At 43.6% G+C, this 23989-nt stretch overlaps 1 protein-coding gene across 3 annotated transcripts in view; it reads left to right on the top strand.

Moving 5' to 3' along the window:
• Positions 1–23989, top strand: part of LOC127648772 (low-density lipoprotein receptor-related protein 8-like) — a 189246-nt gene that overhangs the window by 40056 nt on the left and 125201 nt on the right. For all 3 annotated transcript variants that reach the window (XM_052133528.1, XM_052133529.1, XM_052133527.1), the window contains exon 3: positions 1104–1226. In XM_052133528.1, coding sequence (XP_051989488.1) covers positions 1104–1226 — 123 coding nt within the window. The remainder of the gene's footprint in view (positions 1–1103; positions 1227–23989) is intronic.

Below are 23989 nucleotides of genomic sequence, written 5' to 3'. Positions count from 1 at the left end.
AGTGTTGCATAAGCAAAACAAAGCCTATGGGCATTTCACACTAGAGCTTTTGGTGTGGACTTGAGTTTGTTTGACATCAGAGTTTGGTTCGTTGGTTGGCAGGAATGTGTTTTTTCAAAATTCCATTCGCTCGGAATGTTGGTCTGAGGCACGGTTAATTTGAATTCTGGTATGATTCACAATTGGTATGTAAGCAGGGCTGGGGAGAATCTGAATAAATGTAACAGGATTACGTATTTAAAATAATAAATATTAATAACTGTATTCCATTACAGTTACAATTAAAATAGTTGGTAATCAGAATACAGTTACATTCAAAAAGTATTTTGATTACTGAAGAGATTACTTTGCCATTTATTGTTATTTGTTTTTCTTATGACTTGTTTAATTCATACGAGCGCTTTCACACTGTTGTGAGTAAAAAGGTGGAAATTACGTTATTGAGGAACTTTCCCACTTAATAGAGAAGCTTCATCATGTTTCCACAGTTGAACAAAAAACAGTTAGAAATGCTTTGACAGGTGCATTTTTGAAGCAGAGTACAAAAGCAATTCAAGAAATGTAAAAAAACATTCACCGCTAATGCAATTACATTGTGAATATGAAATTATGTGTATTTGGGCATTTTGATGTGTTTGATGGACAAAATCCTTCCAAACACATACTGACACATGGTTAAATTAAACACAGAGTGATAATTCAAATAATACTTTACATATGTTCATCAGGAGTTAAGAAAGTTAAGAAAACATGCAAAAATATCTTCAAATGCTTCTTTAAATTTTACATTAAACCTTTTGCATTTGACAGGATATTAACCTATGGATGTAAACTTTTGGAATTTACATTGTAAAGTGATGTTTTTTCTCCGTGTCATGTTAAAATTGTAATTATCTCTGTGCATCCAGTGGTCAAATGCTGATTTAGACTGCTCCATCCTCACCTGGCTATTGACAATTATCAGATCTGTGTGCAATTTGACAACCTAATTCTCAATGGCTTCAATGTTCTCATTGCAACATTCTTATAGCATATACATAGTCATTGGCGCTCACTGTTTTGGGCCGGTACGTAAAAATAACTCTCTCTTTCTTCATTTGCAGTGAAGAAGACATGTGCGCCCTCAGAGTTTGCGTGTGCGAACGGTCAGTGTGTTCCTGGCCGCTGGCGGTGTGATGGAGAACCAGAGTGTCCGGACGGATCGGATGAGGCAGATGCCACCTGCAGTAAGTCAATTTAACTCACTACAGAAATATTATTAAATGCTTACCAGTGGAATTTATTTATTTTTAGTTTGATAACCCTGAGCCATTTATATACGATTTAAAGGGTTAGAAATTTTTGACATAATTTACAACTCACCCTCATGTTATACCAAGCCTGTTTGAGCACTTTTACATGCACACCAATATGCTGATAACTAGCAAAAATCAGCTTATCCAAAAATCCAACTGTGTTTACAAGAATTGAAATCATCATAATATTATCTGCTTTTGATGTTAAGTTTAGTGCTGTCAGTCGATTACATTTCGATTAATCGCACAATTTTTCATAGTTAATCACGATTAATCAGATTTCGAAACTTTGAAATTTAAATCTATATATAATTATTTTCCTGTCTAAATGTATTTATTTCACAATGTTATTCAGCCTTCATCTACTTTGCTATAGCAATCATAAAGCTGCATTCACTATTCGCATTGGGGCATCAATGCCATCATTAAGAGCCGCTTTGAACGTGAAAATTGCTGCAGACGTCTTATACTGCTTTTGGGACTGGCACTGTCCACATAATGATACTTTATCCGAATTGCCGTTTTGGTGATAATTAAGACTTGATGTGCTTCTTTGGTAATTATATTATGCCATACAGAGGCTGCAAAGTACTTGATTTTGTCACAAGTCCCATCTGGGTTTGTTTTAGACAACAAATAGCATTAAGAGGTCCTTTCCCCATCACTTGATCACTGATACGTTTGTTTGTTTGTCCCCGGACACATCGCAAATGTTCTGCCCTACTCCAACCAGTCTTCAGAACTCACACATTGGTAAATGCATAAATCGCATTAAAGAAAAATGTAAGCGTTAAACCATTTTAAGGTTAATTTCATGCGTTAACACATTAATTTTGAAAGCACTAGTTGTGCACATTGGATAAGCTGATAAGAACACTGATTAAGGTGCTTACATGCAACGAAAACCATTAAAGGTGTTTACACATGACCTTATACCTTTTCAGCTTATTAAGCATAATCGGTGTAAGAATGAGTATGTAAAAGCGCTCATTGACCAAATATAGTATATGTGTCATATGCACTGCATATATGGTGCTTTAATGGTGAAAGAAAACCATGAATGTTAGGAATGACATGAGGCAGAGTAAATGATGACAGAATTGTAATTTTTAGGTATTCGTTTAACCCTTAGTCCTGCCCTATAAGCTATGTTTAATTGTCTATTATTAATGATCTATTCTGAGCTCTTCATTTTAAAAGCACTGCTATAGACTGCAATTGAAGCTGCCCTTGATTGGCTTTTTTATTAAAACTCAGTCACTGTTTGGCCACCCAATGTGTTTGCTGTGCAGTAACAGGCTTGTGTCTGTCTGATGTTTGCTCTGGTTTATCCAGTCTTCTCTGCAGGAAAATCAAATATCACATGTTGTAGTGTTCAAGTATTCATAAAGGTGGAGTTCACACAATGCTCACAGTTGCGTATGCATGAAGTTTGTGCCTGTAATCTAAAGTGCACATTAGGCATCTATGTGTGAATTTAAGAGCAACATAGACTCTTTCTAAGTAAATGTATGATTTGCTGTATGCCCTTGGATCAAATTATAGCAGTGTTATTTCATTCTGCAGAAGTTATTTTGGAAGGAGAAATTCATCAATGCAGCTCATATTGCAATTTAATTACATTTTCATATTGTGCTCTTGCATGTGCACTTTTCTCATGAATGATTCAGTCAGCATTCTCAGTCAGTTCATGTCTGAATTTTCAAGGGAAAACATTATGGAGAGACATCTACAAAATTGTCTGTTTATGCTAGAAATTCCATTAAACATGAATGAGACCATGACTCAGTTTTCCCCAACAACGAAATTTAACCAGTATTCTACAGTACAAGTTGTTGAACGGGGGGTGATTAAATCATAGTGTAATACAAGACACGTTCACCTTGAACCTAAAATTGAGTTCGACACATTTGATAAGAACACACATTTGGCAGCATTTTTTGGGAACACAAGGAAATTTATTAGGCTTATTTATTAAGATGATTATTATAATTATCTTTACATTTAGAATTGTCTTTAGTTCTTAATTTGTATGCTATTAGTCATTTTTCATCTGGTGTTGTTGACTGATACTTGCGTGATGGCAAATGGGGCCATTGGAGATGGTAAATAGTTTTTTTTCTTTTCTTTTCGTTTAAAGTGCAATTTGAATTTAGAAATGTCTTTTGTTTAAGTTCAATATTCACCATATAATTGGATATCGCGATATTTTAAATGCGATTATCTTTAAAATATTTTTTACATATCACTCAGCCCAAAAGTGAAGTTAATTTGCTCATGGACAATTGTAAAATGAAGTAATTTTATTGAGACCTGCACAAACTGTCCTGCTCCACCTTGAGGGTGGAGCAGGACAGCCTCCCCTCCAGCCTCTCCTGTAGGAACACAAGCACTGACCTAACTGCGCACCTCTGTGGGTCTTCGGCTCGGGAAGAACACCAATTTGCGAACAGGCGCCACTTTAGGGCGTAAAGATGCCTGGTAGAAGGGGCTCTGGCTTGGTTGATTGTGTCTATTATGGTCTATGGTAGATCGGCTAGCTCTTCCGCATCCCGCCCAAGGGCCAGACGTGGAGGTTCCAGAGGTCTGGGTGCCCTGTCCCTGAGAAAGAAGGTCCTTCCTCAGGGGAATTCGCCAGGGAGGGTCTGTCGTGAGAAGCGTGAGATCCGAGAACCAAGTCTGAGTGGGCCAATAGGGGGCCACCAAGGTGACTTGCTCCTCGTCCTCCCTGACCTTGCACAGCACCTGTGCAAGAAGTCTCACTGGGGGAAATGCGTACTTGTGCAGCCCCATGGGCCAGCTGTGTGCCAATGCGTCTGCCCCGAGGGGCGCCTCTGTTCGAGCGTACCAGAGCGGGCAGTGGGAGGTTTCTTGGGAGGCAAACAGGTCTACCTGGGCCTTGCCGAACCGTTCCCAGATCAGATGGACCGACTGGGGGTGGAGCCTCCACTCCCCACTGGGCAAGCGTTGTCATGACAGCGCGTCCGCTATCACATTGAGGTTGCCGGGGATGTGAGTGGCACGCAGTGACTTGAGTCGCTGCTGGCTCCAAAGGAGGAGACGACGGGCGAGTTGTGACATGTGGTGGGAGCGTACTCCGCCATGGCGATTTATGTACGCCACCACTGCGGTGCAGTCTGACCTGACTAGGTTTGTCTCGAACTAAAGGGAGAAACTTCTTCTGGGCAAAGAAAACAGCCAGCAACTCTAGGCAGTTGATTTGCCAGCACAGCGGGGCCCCATTCCAACGGCCCACGGCTGCGTGCCCATTGCACACGGCGCCCCAACTCGATCTGGAGGCGTCGGTCGTGACCAGGACGCGTCGGGACACCTGCTGCAAGGGTACTCCTGCCCATAGAAAGCAGAGGTCTGTCCAGGGTTTGAAGGTTTGGCGGCAGGCGGTGGTGATCATCACACGGTGCGTGCCGCGGCACCATGCTCGTCTCGGGACTCGAGTCTGAAGCCAGTGCTGAAGTGGTCTCATATGCATACACCCTAGCGGTGCAACCTCCGCGGAGGATGCCATATACCCCAGGGGCCTTTGGAAACGTTTTAAAGGGACCATAGTGCCTGGCTTGAAGGAAGCGAGGCATTTCAGCACCGACTGTGCACGCTCGTTGGAGAGACGTGCTGACATTGAGACTGAGTCTAACTCCATGCCGAGAAAAGAGATGCTCTGAACCGGGGCGAGCTTGCTCTTTTCCCAGTTGACCTGAAGTCCCAAATGGCTGAGGTGCCTGAGCACCTGGTCTCTGTGTGCGCATAGTAACCGTAGGAAGGGTCGGTGTCGCGGCAGAATCGAAACGTGAAAGTACGCATCCTTCAGGTCTACCGCTGCGAACCAATCTAGATGCCGGACGCAAGTCAGAATCTGTTTCTGCGTGAGCATTTTGAACGAGAGTTTGAGCAGAGCCCGGTTGAAAACGTGCAGGTCCAAGATCGGTCGTAAGCCACCACCTTTCTTGAGTACAATGAAGTAAGGGCTGTAGAGACCCTTCTTCATTTCGGTTGGAGGGACAGGCTCTATCGCATCTTTGGGGCGGGGTATGCAAATACCGTCTGCCAACTTCTCATTGGCCTTTTTTCATAGATCAGAGGCATATATCGGTGCTCAAGAGAGACCCCTAGGAGAGAGCGACAGAAGGGGAACAGGACATCACATGACTAGGGAACCACATGACATGAAACAGGAACTGTCATAGGACGAGTCATAGGACCACCCCCTATGCATGGTAAAATCACTTGTGTGTGCTTGTTGTATTGTTTTATTACCTTGTTCAGCCTCCACAGTCTTCCCATTGTTTAAATATTTTCAGCCGAGTATGGGTGCTCAGTAAATCCAGTTAAGCTTTGCACAATCAAAACATACTTAAGACGTATTAAAAAGTTGTTTAGCCCATCCAACGGGGCTCTCAGCGGTTTTGATAAGTGAAAAAATAGACTCTGAATTAATGTGGCCATTATGTACACTTTATCCTTGGCACAACACAAATGTGGCCCTGTTTCCATGACTACAGTAGGCCAGCTTTTATCAGATCTATAGGTGAAGAGTACAGCTGTGGACTAAGAAATGTCATGTTAGATTGTCTGCAGCTTAAAATATACAGTCTCCCTGCGGTATTTCAGTTTTTTTTCCGCTTCATCTCTGCATTAACTTCAGCAGGAGGAGACATAGCATGACAGTTTATATTAGTTCTGCATGTGGCTGTTCAAATGCAGATATGAATTATGTTATCAAACCATTTAATTTTGCCCCGAAAGACAAAAGAAAGGTGCAGTTTCTTAAGACAATAGGAGGGTTAAGATATGTGTTTACTCCCTTCATCTGTCTGATTCATTGCATGTGTAGGCTGCTCTGAGAATGGAGTTTGTATGTTAATTACATTTTTGTAATCTTAAAAAGCATCTTTAACAGAAATGTCAAACAAAGAGTGTCTTGATGTATTTAAATGGAATGAATACTCTAGGGTCATTTTAGTATGCTCCAGCTCTTCTAATGAATTCACAAAGGCTGATGCTTTCTGTAAAACCATTAGCTGATGTGCGAGATACAGTATTAGAGTTAGGCATGCTGTTTATTTGTAAGCCTGTTCATTTGCATTAATGGTTTTGACTTGGACTTAGTAATAACCCATGTCCCTCTCAAATGCTTAAGTGAGTTCTATTTTCTTATGTAGGCTTTATATGTAATATTACAATGTGTATTTACTTTACCAGCGTGTTTATGACCAATGTCCACTGTAAAAAGTGCTGACCAGCAATTGTTACTTTATGGAGCTATGTCTAATCTAACTCTTAAAATTCATTTGGTAACCTAATGTTTTCTGGTTGATTCAATGATATTCCAGGTTCAAAAGCTCAATCGACAGCATTTGTGACATAATATTGATTACAATTGGATTGTCCCAATGACTTCCATTGTAAGTGTCTCAGTGTAACCCAAAATTTAGCTTTTTTTATTTATAACTTTTTAAAGAAGCGACAAGGTAAAGTTATTTTTGTGGTAATCAACATTATGTCACAAATGCTGTTGACTGAGCTAAACAATCCGTGTATCATTCGTTAATTTCATATTTAATTAGGAAATCAAAATCGGAAAGATAAAAAAATGACTTGTTTCTGAATGAAATAAGTCATTTGTAATTAAATGAAATTGGAAAAATAGCCACGGGACACTGTGCGTCATGATTATTTGATTTCACTAATATATGGCTTGAATATCTGATTTGCACATATGGATGACAAATCAGTGTTTCGGGCATTTTTTAAATAAGAAATCATCAAAGAGTATTGAAAGTGTTACATATTGCAGTGGAATGAACAAAGCAAGATGCGGTTCGGGGAATATTCTGACTTAAAGTAGGGTGCATCCAAGACAGATGAGACAGATGACAGTGATGACTGGGTAAAGTTAGTTTTAGGTTCAATAATTTTTTTAATATTCAGTTTCTCATACCTGTGCTCACTGCCGGCGGCAAGTTTGCAAAGATTTTGCACACTTGGCTTGATGTTATGGTATATAAATATAAATGGTATATAACTATATTATACAGACATAAAACACTGCACTCAGATCTGTCATTTGGTATGGCTGCAGAATTAGGACTGAAGATGCTCTAATGCGTTTTCATTGCTTAGCATACTTAAGAGGACATCTAAAAACTCATTATTAAACACAGGTGATGACCTATCACTCGTGTTGACATGCAAGTTAAACATAAAATATTAACATTTATTAATATTTTACATTAAAAATGTTGTAGTGGGTTGCCAGTTAAAAGTCTTTACAATGTATGCATGTGCTTCAATAGTCTTATGAATGTATGGTTATTTTCATCATCTCATTTAAAACCATGCCTTTTCAAACCGTAGCAATGTCAAAGACAGCAGGTTTATGTTTAGAGCTGTCTGATAAATCTGACTATTTGATGAGAGAGATAGCTCAACTGCAATAAGCGTGGCAAGTTTTGGAGAATAAATGGTAAAGAATGAACTATTAACAGACAAATTCAAAAAGATAAATTTTATTCTGTCTCACAGCATTGAGGAAGACGACAGGTTGCAGGTTGACCAATCAGAAGAAAGGGGCGTTTCAGGTCCACCCATATGTGTGAATCAAATATTCAAGCCATATATTAGTGAAATCAAATAATCAAAACGCACAGTGTCCCGTGGCTATTTTTCCATTTTGACTATTTTTAACTTGAGCATTACATTTTTTTTTAATATTGGTTTTGTAAACAAATAATGAAATAACAAGTCGTTTTTAGTTTTTCCGATTTTTAATTCCTAACTGAATATAAATTGAACGAATGATACACAGATTCTAAACTAGTGCTAAACCCGGAATCTTTGTTTAAATATTAGTTTCGACTTGAATAAAACCAGTTAATTAAGATGTAACCACATTTTATTGGAAGATAGATATGCATTTCTTCTATTGTAATGACTATAAAAGAAAGTATATTAAATCTCCATGGATGTGCATAACTGTTTTCTACATGTAGCCTGAATGTGTTTTTGATACAATCCAAGTCCCGTTTAGTAGATAGGCAGGAAATTCAGTGACATACACAAACAGCACATACCCAAAGGAACAGTATGAAAACATTCCAGTACTATAGACAAAATCTCACACACACCCTTTCTGAATCTGTCAAACATTTCATCTACTTTCACGCTGGAGTAACCTTGTGCTCTCACATTAGAGAACTCTACTGCATGAACACTACTAATGTTGTGACTGTGTAAAAATAAATTATACTGCCACATTCAGCATATTTAACATTAAACAAAATGATATTACAAAACATAATTTAACAGCTTTTAAATGGAAAACACAGTCAAACCTTTTTTCAAAGGAGAAGTATTAGTGGCTGAGAGTGTGTATGATCTCAACAGTCAAATACAGTACAAACAGGGCTTTGCTGACCCACTTTATGTAATTGACTGCCATATGCCATCCAATATGTTTAGTAAATCACTGGTAGTCTTGTGCATGCCATCTTTTCCTTGAGGATACCCCAGTAACAGTACCCAGTAATGAACATAGGATTATTACTGGCTGAGGAATCTGTCTGTGGAGTTAACTGTACTGCCAGTGGAAATCACACTGAACTAAAACAGTGCTTAAATTATAATTTTTCGTTAGCTGTTCTCTCTCATTAATTTGGCCCAACATGTAGAAATTACCTAGTTTGTTCCTCATTCATAATGTGTAATTAATTGTCAGCAGACTAACTAGCTACTAATGCTTTATAATTGTTAAAAGGGATAGTTGACCAAATATACAAATTGTCATTATTTACTCACCCTGGTGAGTTCTAAACCAATATACTGATTTTCTGTGGAACAGTGAGCAGTGTTATGTGTAATCCTTTTACAATGTAATTAGTTACTGTCATATCATTTATTTTGTCAAAAAGTATATATACTGCTAATAGTAGTTATTTATATATATATATATATATCAGTTGCCTCCATGTCTGAGACCATCATTCTTCATGCTATTCTCTGCGGCCTCCATGCACAACTCTACTCTCCTCTTTTTCATAAAACAGCAGTTCATAGTGTCTAGTTTGAAGTTTCAAATATGTAAAAAAAAAAAAAAAGGCAGGATGACAGTATGTGCCATATTACAAGTCTTTTGAAACCATACAATAGCTCTGCATTTAAATCAGGGCTGAACTGGTAATCTGGCATACCGGGCATGTTCCCGGTGGGCCGACCAGGGGTCAATTGGGAGAACTGAGCGGGTCGATGGATCTGCTGAGAAACGTGCCGAATGGGCCACGATAAGCTCAAATGCGCTGCTGCGTTATACAAAATGGCGCCGCGATATGCAGAAAAGGTCAGAGAACGTGCAATGTTTTTTTTTTTTTTTTTAGCAATTTAATATCAAGCCTCCGAGAGGGATAAACGTCGACTGCAGAGGATCGTGCGGGAGAGAGAGAGATCGTTTACGGACATGTCCGTTGTGTGTGTGTTTATGTTGTCTTTTAAGTTTATCATTAAAACTATTATTTATATTGTCAAGCTGGTTCTCACCTCCTCCTTTACATTGATCCCTTTACAGTTATTTACTATATTAAATTGTCATATATCAGCCTATCAGCCACCCTGCTCGGCCATTAAAAAACACATATTGGTCAACCACTACTTCTATAGTAATAAAGTAAAGAGGAATTAATATTTTTGAAGCTGTATCCCCCAACCCAAACCCAATACCCTAACCGTTAGTGGAGTAAACATGTAATCTTAGAGGTAAAAGTGCAACTTTTTAATCGTGCTCGTCACTGATTATGCAAATGGCATTACTCCCTGGTCTCAAAACAGGATCCAATCCTGGGTCTCCTACGCTGCTGACACAGCAATCCTAGGGTACTGGAACTCCTGGAAACAATATTTCGACTTCCTGTGCGATCATGGTGGGAATGGAGAATGGCATTTGAGAGCTTAATAAGCAAAGAGGAAGATTTCCAGTGAATTAAGCTTAAATATCTGTCTGTTCTTCACGCAAAGTATTTTATGGCTTTGACCTGTAAAAGAGTACATGAGTCATTGTACTACATTTATGACACTTCTTTGGGGTTTCCTTTATGAACTTCCATTTTTCAGTCACACAGATAATCCTATGTTGGGTCTTTCAAACAAACCTAATACAGTCCTGACACCGGACATGCCTGAAATCTATTTCCATGTGTCAGCCTTGCAAAAGCAGAAATTATTTGAGATTGATTTAATTTGGGGATCAGTTGAATGTGTTTAGAGACTAACTGTGGTATTTGACTCTGCTTATTTTAGTGAAGTGGAATTAAGAAGCTCTTTATCAAATAGCCATCAGCAAAGCCACACGTGTCCTCTGAGTTCAGAAAGACCTTGCACTCTCTAACCTCACACTTAACTGCTACAGCAAGTGTGATGTCACATGGGGATGGAGAATGATCTTCTAGCCTTGCTGTGCTTATTTCAATCACACTCTCTCTCTCTCTCTCTCTCTCTCTCTCTCTCTCTCTCTCTTACACACTCCATCTCTCCCTGTTTTTTCCACATGTTCTACACTGTAAAGTGTTGATTTGCCATTGTTACCTTAAGGATCTACTTTTTAAATATCATGGTTAAAATATGGTTACAAACCTTGTGCGGGAACTTAAACTATTTTGAGGGCACCCAAAATGTATTGCGGGCACGCAAATCTATTTCAGGAAGAAGAAAAAAAGTGCCCTGTCCTCTAAGGGGCTCCATACTTATCAATATCAAATGAATTTAAAAAGTTAAAAAATTTATTTAATCAGACTAAATCAACCTGACAAATTAGTTTACACCAATGAAAGTCTGTAAAGGAGTTCAATGGGAAGGAGGAGGCGAGAACCGGCTTGGCAATTTAAATAATATTTTAATGAATAACTTAAACCAAAAGACAAACACACATGACAGACATGTCCATAAACTATCTCTCTTTCGTCGCACCACCGTCTGCCATCGGCATTTATCCCTCTCGGAGGCTTAATTAGCCTGATAAGGGACCGGGTGTGTATAATCACGACCCGGCCTCGCCCTCCGCCCTGCCACAAAGTCATTTTTATGAGTTAGATCAAGTAGAAATGGATCCTTGAGCTCACAATTGCAAGTTACCAAAGCTCAGTGGAAAATATTGTAAGTGTCAATAATAAGGTAATTATAATCTAATAGCAAATCTAATGAAAAAATGACTATTTTATCCAATATTTTATACAATATATGTATTTTTATGCTTATCAAATTATAGTGTCATTAACTTAGCAACATGCTTATGTCAAACTCTATTGGAATGAATTATGAGCCAAGTCTCCCTTTGTCTTCATGTCAGGAGTGCCTTTTGTGGGTGGGTGGCCAGTGTTGCTGCCTATGTAGATCAGTCACTAAAGAGGTTCCATTTGAGTTTGGATGCTGCCTTAGAAGGCATCTACCTAGTAGGCAGTAGACAACAAGACTGTTTTGGAACAGTGCTCATATTTCACACTTATCTGCATCTCCTGATTTAATATGTCCTGTTCATGTTGATACTACTTTAAGTGTTTGAGTCTCTAAAACATTAAGCATGTTAAATTAAACTGTTTCATGCTTGTTTGATCTTTTTATCTGTCATCTATATGACTTTCTACTTTCATTTATGCTCCTATTTGTTAATAACAGACTCATTAATTCACTTCCTCTGGCTGTGCTAGAATCTAATATGTCTGTCTGAATCTTTCAGACTTGATGTCTTATATCATGTCAAACTCACACACTGCTTTACTGCATTGCAGATACCAGAAAAACGTCTCGGGTTACATGTGTAACCCTTGTTCCCTGAAAAAGGCGGAACGCGATTTCGCTGTGAGCCGAGCTGAAATATTGTGTGAAACACGTCAGTGAACATTGACCGGAATTTATAGCCTCGGCTGATGTAATCATTAGATGCACCTGAGGCCAGGCTATAAATGGATACGTCACCAGGTGTCTTCTTCTTTTTGAAGAGCAGTCCTGGGACGTCCCAGTGCGGCAAAGCAGCGCAACATCTCGTTCCGCCTTTTTCAGGGAACAAGGGTTACACATGTAACCCGAGACGTTCCCTTTACAAAAGGCTTCACTACGATGTTGCGCTGCTAAGCGCTACGGGGAACGCAATACCCATGCCGCCGCACTTGGGGCTGTCCGGACCCTTACGGTTGTGCAGTGTACTCACAAAAACGCGAGAGGTCTCAGACATGAGCTTGAGATGTCGACTCAAGGGCATAAGAGCCCGGAGTAGCATAAACATCTAAACCATTAATTTTTTGATGAATGTGTGCGGAGAGGACCAGTCTGCCGCATCACAAACTTGTTCAGGCATGAGCTGAGATGTCGACTCAAGGACATAAGAGCCCAGAGTAGCAAAGCATCTAACCCATAAAGTTCGATGAATGTGTGCGAAGAGAACCCTATCGCAACACAAACTTGTCATAAAAACTGATGAATGTGAGCGGAGAGGACCAGTCTGCCGCATCACAAACTTGTTTAGGAATGGGCTGAGATGTCGACTCAAGGACATAAGAGTCCGGAGTAGCAAAGCATCTAAACCATAAAATGTGATTAGTGTGTGCGGAGAGTGCCAACCTGCCGCACCACAAACTTGTTCGGTGTCAACTCAAGGGCGTAAGAGCCAAGAGTGGCAAGAACATCCAAACTATAAAAGTTTTATGAATGTGCGCGGAGAGGACCAACCTGCCGCACCACAAACTTGCTGCAGAGGGAGACCTCTAGCCGAGGCTTTAGAGGAAGAGAGCCCTCTGGAAGAGTGCGCCCTAAAACCTACTGGCGAAGCTTGAACGCGCGCCTCGTAGGCCCGGGCAGTAAGGTCCCTCACCCAAAGTGACAACCCGGTCACGGCTTCAAAGTGAAGAACTGCTGCCCTGAATTTATGCCACTAGCAAATGCGGTGGACATAATTCTGAAGGGCACAGACTGGACAAATTCTGAGTAGTCTTTAGCTGCTCCAGCATTACAAACGGCAGGGAGCAGAAGGCTTAGAGAATGACTGGCCAAGGGTCGAGAAAGGCACCTTGGGCAGGTAGTCAGGGTGAGGGTGCAAAGAATGCTCTTGGTCCTACCTGGGGCAACTCAAAACAGGCCGGCAAAAGAGACAGAGCCTGTAGGTACCCAAGTCTCCTTAGAGACGTAATTGCCATATGAAAAACCATCTTGAGAGTCAGAAGTCTACCAAACGCTGACTCTAGAGGTTTTAAAAAGGGGGGTCTTACCCTATGAAGAGGTCCTAGCAAGGATGCCTCTTAGAGGGCACCCCGCCCACCAAGGCGTGGCAAACCGAAGTGGAAGCCACATAAAACCCGGCAGTGGCGAGGCAAGTGCCCGCTGACAGTTCTTTCCACAGAAAATCCAGAGCTGAAGCAAACTGGCAGTTAGCTGGTTCTGTAATTTGAATTTATTAGAAGGAAACGCTTAGGGTGGAGTTCTTAACTCCCCGTTGGTATTTTCTGTCTGGACCGTAAATCTGCTCCCATATACGGGCATCCAGGGATATAACTGACCTGAGTGACAGGAGCTTGCCCTGGGCCCTAAGGAGAACCCAACGTGTCAGAAATACAGCTGACAAAAACGTGGGTCTCCTTGATGATTTATGTAAGAGGCTACCGCTGCATTTTCCACCCGCACCAAGACATGGCAGCCTCAGGAGGAGGTATTTCAGGGCCAGAAATACAGCCATGAACTCGAGACAGTGACTGTGACAACCGAGCTGACGACCCTCCTATCCCCTTAAGCTGGACGACCACTTAAGGCCGCTACCCCGCCCATCAGGGAGGCGTCTGTCGTTAGCAGCCTGCGACAACAAGACGCACCTAGAGTGGGACCCAAGGCAGAGAACCGGGGTCTGAACCACATAGAAAGGGAACGAAGCCTGAGGCGCGTAACCCTATTTAGCCTAGGGGTTTTGGCCCTTGGAAGAAATCACCTGGCTTTTGGCCACAACAAAAAACGGTCTCATGAGCAGAAGGTCCAGAGGGATCACTGTGGATGCCTTCGCCCTGAGACCTGGAAATCATTGATACTGATAACAGTGCAACCTTGACCTAGCCTGACTTTGCTCAGGGTGATCTAAATGGACTCAATACTAGCGGGAGACAGTTGTGCCCGCATTGAGATTGAACTCCATATGATGCCCCGATAGACAGTGTTCTGAGTGGTAGAGAGGACGCTTTTCTTGGCGTTGAGCCTCAACCCCAGAGAAACAGATGAGCTGAGACGATGTCCCTGTGCTGAACTGCCAGTTCCTGGAACTGCGCTAGGATCAGCCAGTCGTCTACATAATTCAGAAAGTAGATGCCCCGGAGTCGCAAGGAGCCAGCGCTACATCATGCATTGTGAATGTGCGGGTAAAAAGGGCTATGCTGAGAGAAAGAACCTGACCCTGGAAGACTTTGCCCCCGGAAGTGAACCTCATGAACTTTCCATGTTGTGGCAGAACTTCTAAATGAAGTATAGAAGTGCGTCCTAAGATCGATGGTGACCAGCCAAACGAGTTATAGGGCTTGAGACACGACCGTCTTGACAGGCATCATCTTGGACTTGAACACCCACGGGTAGTTCAAGCTTTAAGATCTAAGCCAGACGCCACCCCTCACCCTCCATGGGAAACGGGAAGTATTTAGTGTAATAACCTAACTCTCTCTCTGGAAGGGGAACACATACCATGGCCCTTTTAACCAGGAGATTGAGTTATATATTTTTTTACATAAAAAGAAATCCGGTTCACGGTAGTGAGAACATGCCGTTGAAACACGGAAAAGCGGCGAGTGAATTAAATCCTGACGCCCTTATAAGACCCACAGAAAATAATATATCTGGCAGAAGTTCCCACGCTGCCAGGATCTCTGAGATGGGTATTATATTTTAACACTTCCTGTTGAGGGGGTGTCGAGTGTTTCGAGTCCTGAATAAAATGCAGGAACAGCGAAAACACCCAACTGTGAGGAACAGCATAGTGTGCAGAGCAGCATAGTGTGCAGAGCAGCACCAGCCTGACCTGCTGCTTGATAAGCCCTTCCCACTAAAGTAGAGGTTGTCCTACAAGGCTTTGAGGGGAGAGAGGGCTTCTTAAGTGACGATGCCGAGCCCGGCGAGAGATAGCCCTCAAGCGTCTCTTCGACCGGCGGCATCACTGAATACCGCCGTGCCTCAGCACCCACGACAGTCGAATATAATGACGTCGAGGGTATGTGAACACGGGAAGAAAATATATATATATATATTTTTTTTATTTATTTATTTTTTTTTTTTTTTAGGGGTTCTACATGAGCGAAAAAGCTCTTAATGGAGGTTTATCAAAGAAGGGTAGGAACCCATGAGGCGTTCCCTTTCTTAGACTGGAAGATAAAATCTATCCCCTAATTTGGAGCGTTTGGGGTCTCTTTTTGCGTGGCCAGACCAATCTGGCAACCGCACGAGTAACAACATCGAGCAATTCCTCCGTAGATTTTTTATCGCGGACGGAAAGCTCGGAGGCGGGAAGAGAATAGCGATCCACCTCATGATCCGAGAAGCGTCGAGATCATGTGAAGAAACAGCTGGGTTTGGGGAGAGAGTGAGAGAAAGGGATCAGCCCGTCTCTTGCTCCTCAGCCAAAACCATGCACGAGCCCCACGAACGATCTTCTTTTCGAGAGTGCTGACTCCCGGAGGCAAGCGAGGCGAGCACGAAGCACTCTGCCCGTTAAAGCAAATCGCAGTGCTCGCACCCGCACTGCCGCAACGCGAGAGCAGCGTGCTCCCAAACAAACAGCAAAAACTGATGTGTGTCGTCTTCAGCTATAGAGCGAGAAGAGGGGAACACGCACCGTTTGCTTTCAGTCATTCTCTCTTTTTTAGAAATATATAGAAAATATTATATATATATATATAATATTTTCTAAACAGAAGAGAAAAGAGAACAAAGAACAAAGTTCACTGCACACTGTCTAACTGATTCTAACTCCTAACAGAGGAAAGAAAGTTTTGACAGGGTGTGTGAAACACACAGAAACAGAATCGCTCTGAAAAAAGAGTTTCTGACGACACCTGGTGACCATATATCCATTTATAGCCTGGCCTCAGGTGCATCTAATGATTACATCAGCCGAGGCTATAAATTCCGGTCAATGTTCATTGACGTGTTTCACACAATATTTCAGCTCGGCTCTCAGCGAAAGCTGTTCCCCGTAGCGCTTAGCAGCGCAACATCGTAGTGAAGCCTTTTGTAAAGGGAACATGTTGGATGCCAGAAGTGGTGAAATATTTTCCACTACAGATTACAGAATACATGCAATTTGTAACATATTCTGTTAGATTACTCAAGGTCAGTAACGTATTCTAAATGCTTTGGATTACTTCTTCAGCACTGGTAGATATTTTCTTTTGTTTTGACTATAAAAACTGCCAGTACAGTAAGATGAAATACACATGTTAAAAATACAGTCTCTGAAAAACCTAAATATCTTATGCAGTGTTGTTTCTAAAAAAAGATAAATCAAATTGATCTTGTTTTAAAGATTTTCACATTTTTTTTACAGGAAAACAATACAAAAATGATTATCAAGAATATGATTTTTGCCCTAATATCTAAAGGTCTTAGTAGAAAAAAAGAAATTGTGATCCAACGTGAATTTTCTTGATAAAAAATATGATCTTGTCTGGTAACATGTGCATGTAAAATGCCTAGAAATAGCATTTTAGCTTAGCGTAAAGATAACAATTTACACAAGGTTTATTTCTATTTCTTCTGCTCCAAACTTACTTCTAACTGACTTCTCTGTCTACTCCTATGAATGTAACACATCATAAGTGTTTCACCACAGTTCAAATGCACTTTGGATCACATCATTTATATGTATAAATGTTTTCCATCTGAAAGGACTAAATATTAAATGAAACAAATGACAATAAAATGCAAAGTAATCTCTTCAGTAATCAAAATACTTTTTGAATGTAACTGTATTCTACATACTAAAGATTTATATTCAAACTGTAATGAAATACAGTAACTAATATTTAGTATTTTAAATACATAATCCCGTTACATGTATTCCGTTACTGCCCAACCCTGATTATGGAGTGCTGGTAAATTACTGCTAGTTACTTTCTCAGAATATTACATTCCCAATAGAGCTTTTTCACAGCAGTACCATCTATGATTTATGATGGGAATGACAACGAGGCCTTGAGGGATAGACATACAGTCTCTTCAATGGTTTGTACTGTAGTTTAAAGGGTATTTGGATCATTCTGCGGACAAAACATTGAACATTCAGTACATTCAGAACATGATTTGTAGAAAATCAGTTATGTAGGAGCTTTTTACAGCTTTGTATCATGCGTGCCACTGAAGAGAAGTAAGTCTATCCCTCACAGGCTAGTTGTCATTCCCAAAGATGGCGCTACAGTGAATGGCTTTAACAAAAGCACAATTGAATAATACAGCAGAATAAATAACAGTCATCATGCCAGATTAATGATGCTAAAAGTTTGGACTAGTATTGCATTGATGTAAAAATCTGAATGGTGTTTTACATGTTACTATATGGATGCTAGGGTGTTTAGGTGGTGCTGGGGCTTTTGCTAGGATTTTTGCTATGCTGCTTCTGTATATGGATGCTAGGGTTCTCTGGGTGGTTGCTAGAACAATTTGTTTTCCTTAGTGTTTTTCCAATAAAATGGAGAAATCTTAATTATATCATATAAAGCATAGAATTTATATGTACCAATATAGTAATAAAAAAGCACCCTAACTACCTACATATTTTTTAGAATTTTGTTTTAGTAAATTAATAGGGTGTGCAAAAACGTCTAGGTTACGTATGTAACCTCCGTTCCCTGATGGAGGGAACGAGATGTTGTGTCAGAGAAGCGACACTAGGGGTCTCTCTTGAGCGCCGATATTCACCTATGAACTATGAAAAAAGGCCAGTGAGAGTTGGCAACCAGTATTTGCATGTCCTGCCCCCGGACATACGGGTATTTAAGCGGCGCAAATACGGGAGTTCATTCAGGATTTTTCTGAGGAGCCGGAAATGGTCCGGCCACAACAGTGGCTCGGCTCAGCGACGTGGCAGGGGAGACACAACGTCTCGTTCCCTCCATCAGGGAACGGAGGTTACATACGTAACCTAGACGTTCCCCTTCTGTCGCTCTCTCCACGTTGTGTCAGAGAAGCGACACTAGGGGTCCACTTATAAAAGCGCCATGCGCTGAGCCGTGTACGTGAACTGCTGATACAGGAGCGAGCAGGTATTCTTATGTGCAGGATGACCAACTGTATCAGGCTGCACGTACCCTTCCCCAATGCCCCATTTAAGCCATCAGGATTCCTTATCGTTACCCTGGAGGGGAACAAGGTGCTGGCCGCCAACCTGGGAACGGGCCAAGCCTGGCCGGGCCTCTTTTCTCTCTATGTTTCTTGCATAGAGCAACTTAGGCCGGGGCCCTTACACGCATTGAGGGAAGGGGGTCTTAGCCCTTATTCAGGGCGGAGAAGACCCTGTGGAGGCCACGCCTACCTGAGAGGGGAGGTAATTTTAAGTGGCAAAACCATCAGAGGCCTGACTTAGGGCCTATGTGGAAAAGTCGGTGCGGTGGTGGATCCAGCCTATAGAGGGGGGAACATACAGCACGGCAACCGAGGCAGCCGTGGCTGCCTAAGGGAAGCACGGGAGTCCATTCGCCCGAGGGGACAGAACCGTGGCGTTACACACAGGGGGAGTCCGAAGGAGGCCTTACCTGTGGAGCACCTATACCAGTGCAGGGTAGCTTGCGGTACCCGCAGTGGCTTGGGTCGGCGAGTTCCTCCGCTGAACTGCGACCCACGAGGGCTAGGGAGGAATCAACCAGTGTCCCAAACCTGAGATCTCCTGGGAATGAAGGCGCACTGTTTCCCCTGGTTAGGGGGAAGGGTGCTAGATGCAAATGATTCACCCGGTCAGATCGTGGGCGTGCCACCGAGTTCTACGGGCTCGGTACCTGAGAGAACACGGGACGATACTGACTCAACTCGGAGATTGTAGAATCTCGCGAAAGTGTTAGGTGTTGCCCAGCCCGCTGCTCTACAAATATCTCTACAGTGCCCATGAGGACCCGACACTCCTGGTGGAGTGGGCTCGGACCCGCAAAGGGGGGGGGGGGGCACGGCCTGGGTGTGATAAGCCAAGGAAATGGCGTCGACAACCCAGTGGGCGAGTCTCTGCTTGGAGACAGCATTCCCTTACTGCTGTCCCCCAAAGCAGACGAAGAGCTGCTCAGAGCGTCTGGTGCTCTGTGTGCGGTCCAGGTAAATACGTAAGGCACGTACTGGACACAGCAGTGAAAGGGCTGGATCTGCCTCCTCCCAGGGCAGCGCTTGCAGGTTCACCACCTGATCCCTGAAGGGTGTGGTAGGAACCTTGGGCACATAGCCCGGTCGCGGTCTTAGGATCACAAAAGTGTCTGCCGGACCGAACTCCAGGCAAGCGTCGCTAACAGAGAACGCATGCAGGTCCCCGACCCTCTTGATGGAAGCGAGCGCGATCAGCAGGGCGGTCTTGAGAGAGAGGGCCCTGAGTCCAACTGAGTCAAGGGGTCTCTGGAGTCCCGTAAGGACGACCGAGAGATCCCAGGAGGGGAACAGGTTAGGCCGGGAGGGAGTTATCCTCCGGGCACCTTTTAGGAACCTGACGATTAAGTCGTGCTTACCAAGAGACTTGCCGTCTAACGTGTCGTGGTGGGCCGCGATAGCGGCAACATACACCTTGAGGGTGGAGGGGGACATCATCCTCTCCAGCCTCTCCTGAAGAAACACGAGCACTGACCTAACTGCGCACTTCTGCGGGTCTTTGGCTCGGGAAGAACACCAGTCCGCGAACAGACGCCACTTTAAAGCGTAAAGATGCCTGGTAGAGGGGGCTCTGGCTTGATTGATTGTATCTATGACGGTCGATGGTAGGCCGGCTAGATCTTCCGCATCCCGTCCAAGGGCCAGACATGGAGGTTCCAGAGGTCTGGGTGCGGGTGCCAGAGCGTGCCCCATCCCTGAGAAAGAAGGTCCTTCCTCAGGGGAATTCGCCAGGGAGGGGCTGTCTTGAGGAGCGTGAGGTCCGAAAACCAAGTCTAGGTGGGCCAGTAAGGGGCTACCAGAATGACTTGCTCCTCGTCCTCCCTGACCTTGCATAGCACCTGTGCAAGAAGGCTCACTGGGGGAAATGCGTACTTGCGCAGCCCCACGGGCCAGCTGTGTGCCAACGCATCTGCCCCGAGGGGAGCCTCTGTCCGGGCATACCAGAGCGGGCAGTGGGAGGTTTCTTGGGAGGCAAACAGGTCTACCTGATCTTTGCCGAACCGGTCCGAGTAAGGAAGCGAGTCTTGTCGGCTTCACGCATCTCGACCATGTTCAGCCACAGTTGACGTTCCTGGACCACTAGCGTGGCCATCGCCTGCCCGAGCGCTTGCGCTGTGACCTTCGTCGCTCTCAGGGCGAGGTCGGTCGCTGAGCACAGTTCCTGCAGCGTGTCAGGATCAGGGCCACCCCCGTGCATGTTGCGAAGTGCCTTGGCTTGGTGGACCTGCAGGAGAGCCATGGCATGCAGGGCGGAAGCGGCGCGTCCGGTGGCGCTGTAGGCCTTCGCTGTCAGCGAGGAGGTTTCTCTACAGGTCCGGGAAGGGAGCACGGGGCGACCTCGCCAGGTGGTAGGGGTACCGGGGCATAGATGGATCGCAACCGCCCTATCCACCTGGGGAATCGCCGCGTACCTTTGGCGCGCTCCGCCGTCGAGGCTGGCGAGGGCGGACGAGCCTGTGGCGGTGTGACGAGTGGAGAGGGGTGCTCTCCACGAAGACGTCAGCTCGTCATGCACTTCCAGGAAAAACGGAACCGGGGGGGCGAGGCTGTGAGCGGCGCGCAGACCCCAGGAACCAGTCATCCAGCCATGATGGCTGTGGGGAGGATGGAGGGTTCCAATCCAAGCCCACGCTGTTGGCTGCCCGGGAAAGCATGTCGGACATCTGTGCGTCAGCCTCAGCCTGGGCGTGCAAGCCCAAAGGCGGCAGCCCAGGGGAGTCCTCTGCATCAGATGCAGCGCCCTCCGATGCCGCGGCGAGCTCATCGGCTTCCATCGCAAGAGGGTCGGCTGACTGGCTGTGAGGCGAGTCGCCGCCGCCTCGAGCACGGACGGGAATCAACGAGCGTGCTGGGGCGCGGGTGGTCCGAGGGGGCGTACCCGGCGGAGCTGCACCCGCTGTCATCCCCAAATCGCCTCCATCGCCAGCCGCATCGTCCTCAATCCCGTGGGAAGGAGCAATACGGGGCGGCTGGAGTGGCTTGCTCACGGTTGTAAGCAAGCCGCAATCGCAACGTTGTCATGGTCATGTTCTCGCAGTGAGAACATGAACCATCCACAAACACAGCCTCGGTGTGATCGCTACCCAGACACACGAGACAGCGCCTGTGGCCGTCGGAAGCAGAGAGCACTCTACCGCATCCAGAAACAACACAGGGGCGGAAGGGCATCTTTATAAAGACGTGTCCTTAAAAGGACGTTCAACACTGCTGTGTTTTGCTCTTTTAGAGGAAATTACTCTTTTAAATAAAATCACTCTTTTAGGGAAAAAACTCGTGAGAGTTTTTAAATCTGCACTGTCGATGCGCCCAGGGGCAGGAATGCACAGCCGTGCAAACAGGAGAAAGCCGCTGTTGTGCGCCGTGGAATCCAACAGTTATGCAGCAGAGGGATTACAGGAACTCGGTGTGTAGTATGCAGCAGTTCCAGACACGACCATCGGCTCCGACGAAATTTTCTGAATGAACTCCCGTATTTGCGCCGCGTAAATACCCGTATGTCGGACATGCAAATACTGGTTGCCAACTCTCATTGGCCTTTTTTCATAGTTCAGAGGTGAATATCGGCGCTCAAGAGAGACCCCTAGTGTCGCGTGGAGAGAGCGACAGAAGAGGAACTACAACTTGTATTTTGGTATGATGAGTAGGAATATTTTTTTTATAACTGTTCAGTCAAGCTTATTATTATAATATGATACTGAATTATTATTATTTTGTATACAATAGTGATATACTGTATATCTGTTGTATTTACTTCACTTTCACCTTGAGCTTTTATTTTGACAGAATGTTGATAAGGCACTGCAGTGTCAAACTGTATTTGACAAAAAAATCTGGTAAAATGCTGCCACCTACATTTCTGAGAGACTGTGTTGCATTTTTTGATTTGTATAATAACTTTAAGCGGGTTCAGATGTTTGGAATTGCACGAATGGGTGTACCTGCAGCACTTTGCATTCACGATGTATGTAAACCGCTCCGAGACTGCTGCAAACAGCGTTACCGTGCTTGAACATAAAACAACGTGTCACTGTCACCCCTTGAGCTTTTTGCTCAGCTTTCCGACTGGGGCCCGCCCAGATGTCCGGGGACACACAATTGCATGGTTTGCATGGTGGATAACACTGCTGTTCTGAGTGGTTATTAGCATGTTGCTATATGGATGCTAGCGTGTTCTAGCAACATAAAAAGTAATGTATAGGGTGTTGAGGGTAGTTGCCAGGGCATTACCATGCAATTGTTGATGTGTTCTTAATTGGTTTTTAACACGTTGCTATATGGATGCTAGGGTGTTCTGATTGGTTGTTAGGGCTTATAGGTGGTGGTTAGGACATAGCTAGGTATTTTATAGTTGTGTGTGGTTGCTAGTGGTTGCTATGCAATGGCTAAGGTGTTCTGAATGTTTTTAGAATGTTGTTATGTGGATGCTAGTGTGCACTGGGTGGTTATACTAGGGTGTTCTGGGTATTTTTTCATGTTGCTAAATGGAGGCTAGGGCATTTGTGTGGTTGCTAGGGCCTTGCTAAGTAATTTATAGGGTATTGTGGTGGTTGCTAGGGTGTTGCTATGTTTTGAGCATGTTTCTATGTGGGTGCTAGGGTGCTCTCAGTGGTTTTTAGAATGTTGCTAAATGGAGACTAGGGTTTTTGGGTGGTTGATAGGGCCTTGCTAGGTAATGTATAGGGTGTTTTGGGTGGTTACCAGGGTGATGCTATGTTTTTAGCATGTTGCTATGTGGGTGCTTGTTTGCTCTGGGTTGTTATACTAACTAGGGCATTCTGAGTGTATTTTATCATGTTGCTAAATGGAGGCTAGGGTGTATGGGTGGTTGCTAGGTCCTTACTAGGTAATTTATAGAGTGTTGTGGGAGGTTTTCCAGCATGTTACTATTTGGGTTCTAGAGCACTCTGGGTGGTTATACTAGGGTGTTCTAGAGTGTTTTTTAGCATGTTATTAAATGGATGCTAGGGCATTTGGTTTTTGGTGGTTGCATAGGCATTACTAGTTAATTTCTAAGGTGTTGTTGGTGGTTGCCAGGGTGTTGCTGTGCAGTTGCTATGAGTGTTTTATTTTTGCTATATGGATGCTAGGGTGTTTGGGTGGTTGTCAGGGCATTGCTAGGTAATTTATAAGGTGTTCCCTGTAACGAGACTCAGGTCCCTCCTTCAATGTAAATCTATGTTATTTGTTTTGCGTAGGTTCAACAAAGTGGTATGTTATTAACTTGACATAGACTGAATAAGAAAATTGCACATATGTTTTCTCCCTTTTAAAGGTTTATGGGCCCATTTATTTTGTTTTTTATTCATTCAATTACATGGATATTTGCATTTTATTATTTG

Source organism: Xyrauchen texanus, chromosome 9 (assembly GCF_025860055.1).
Source record: "Xyrauchen texanus isolate HMW12.3.18 chromosome 9, RBS_HiC_50CHRs, whole genome shotgun sequence".
NCBI classification, from domain to species: Eukaryota; Metazoa; Chordata; class Actinopteri; order Cypriniformes; family Catostomidae; genus Xyrauchen; species Xyrauchen texanus.
Note: the sequence above shows the minus strand (reverse complement) of the source record. Positions and strands in the feature narration are given on the sequence as shown.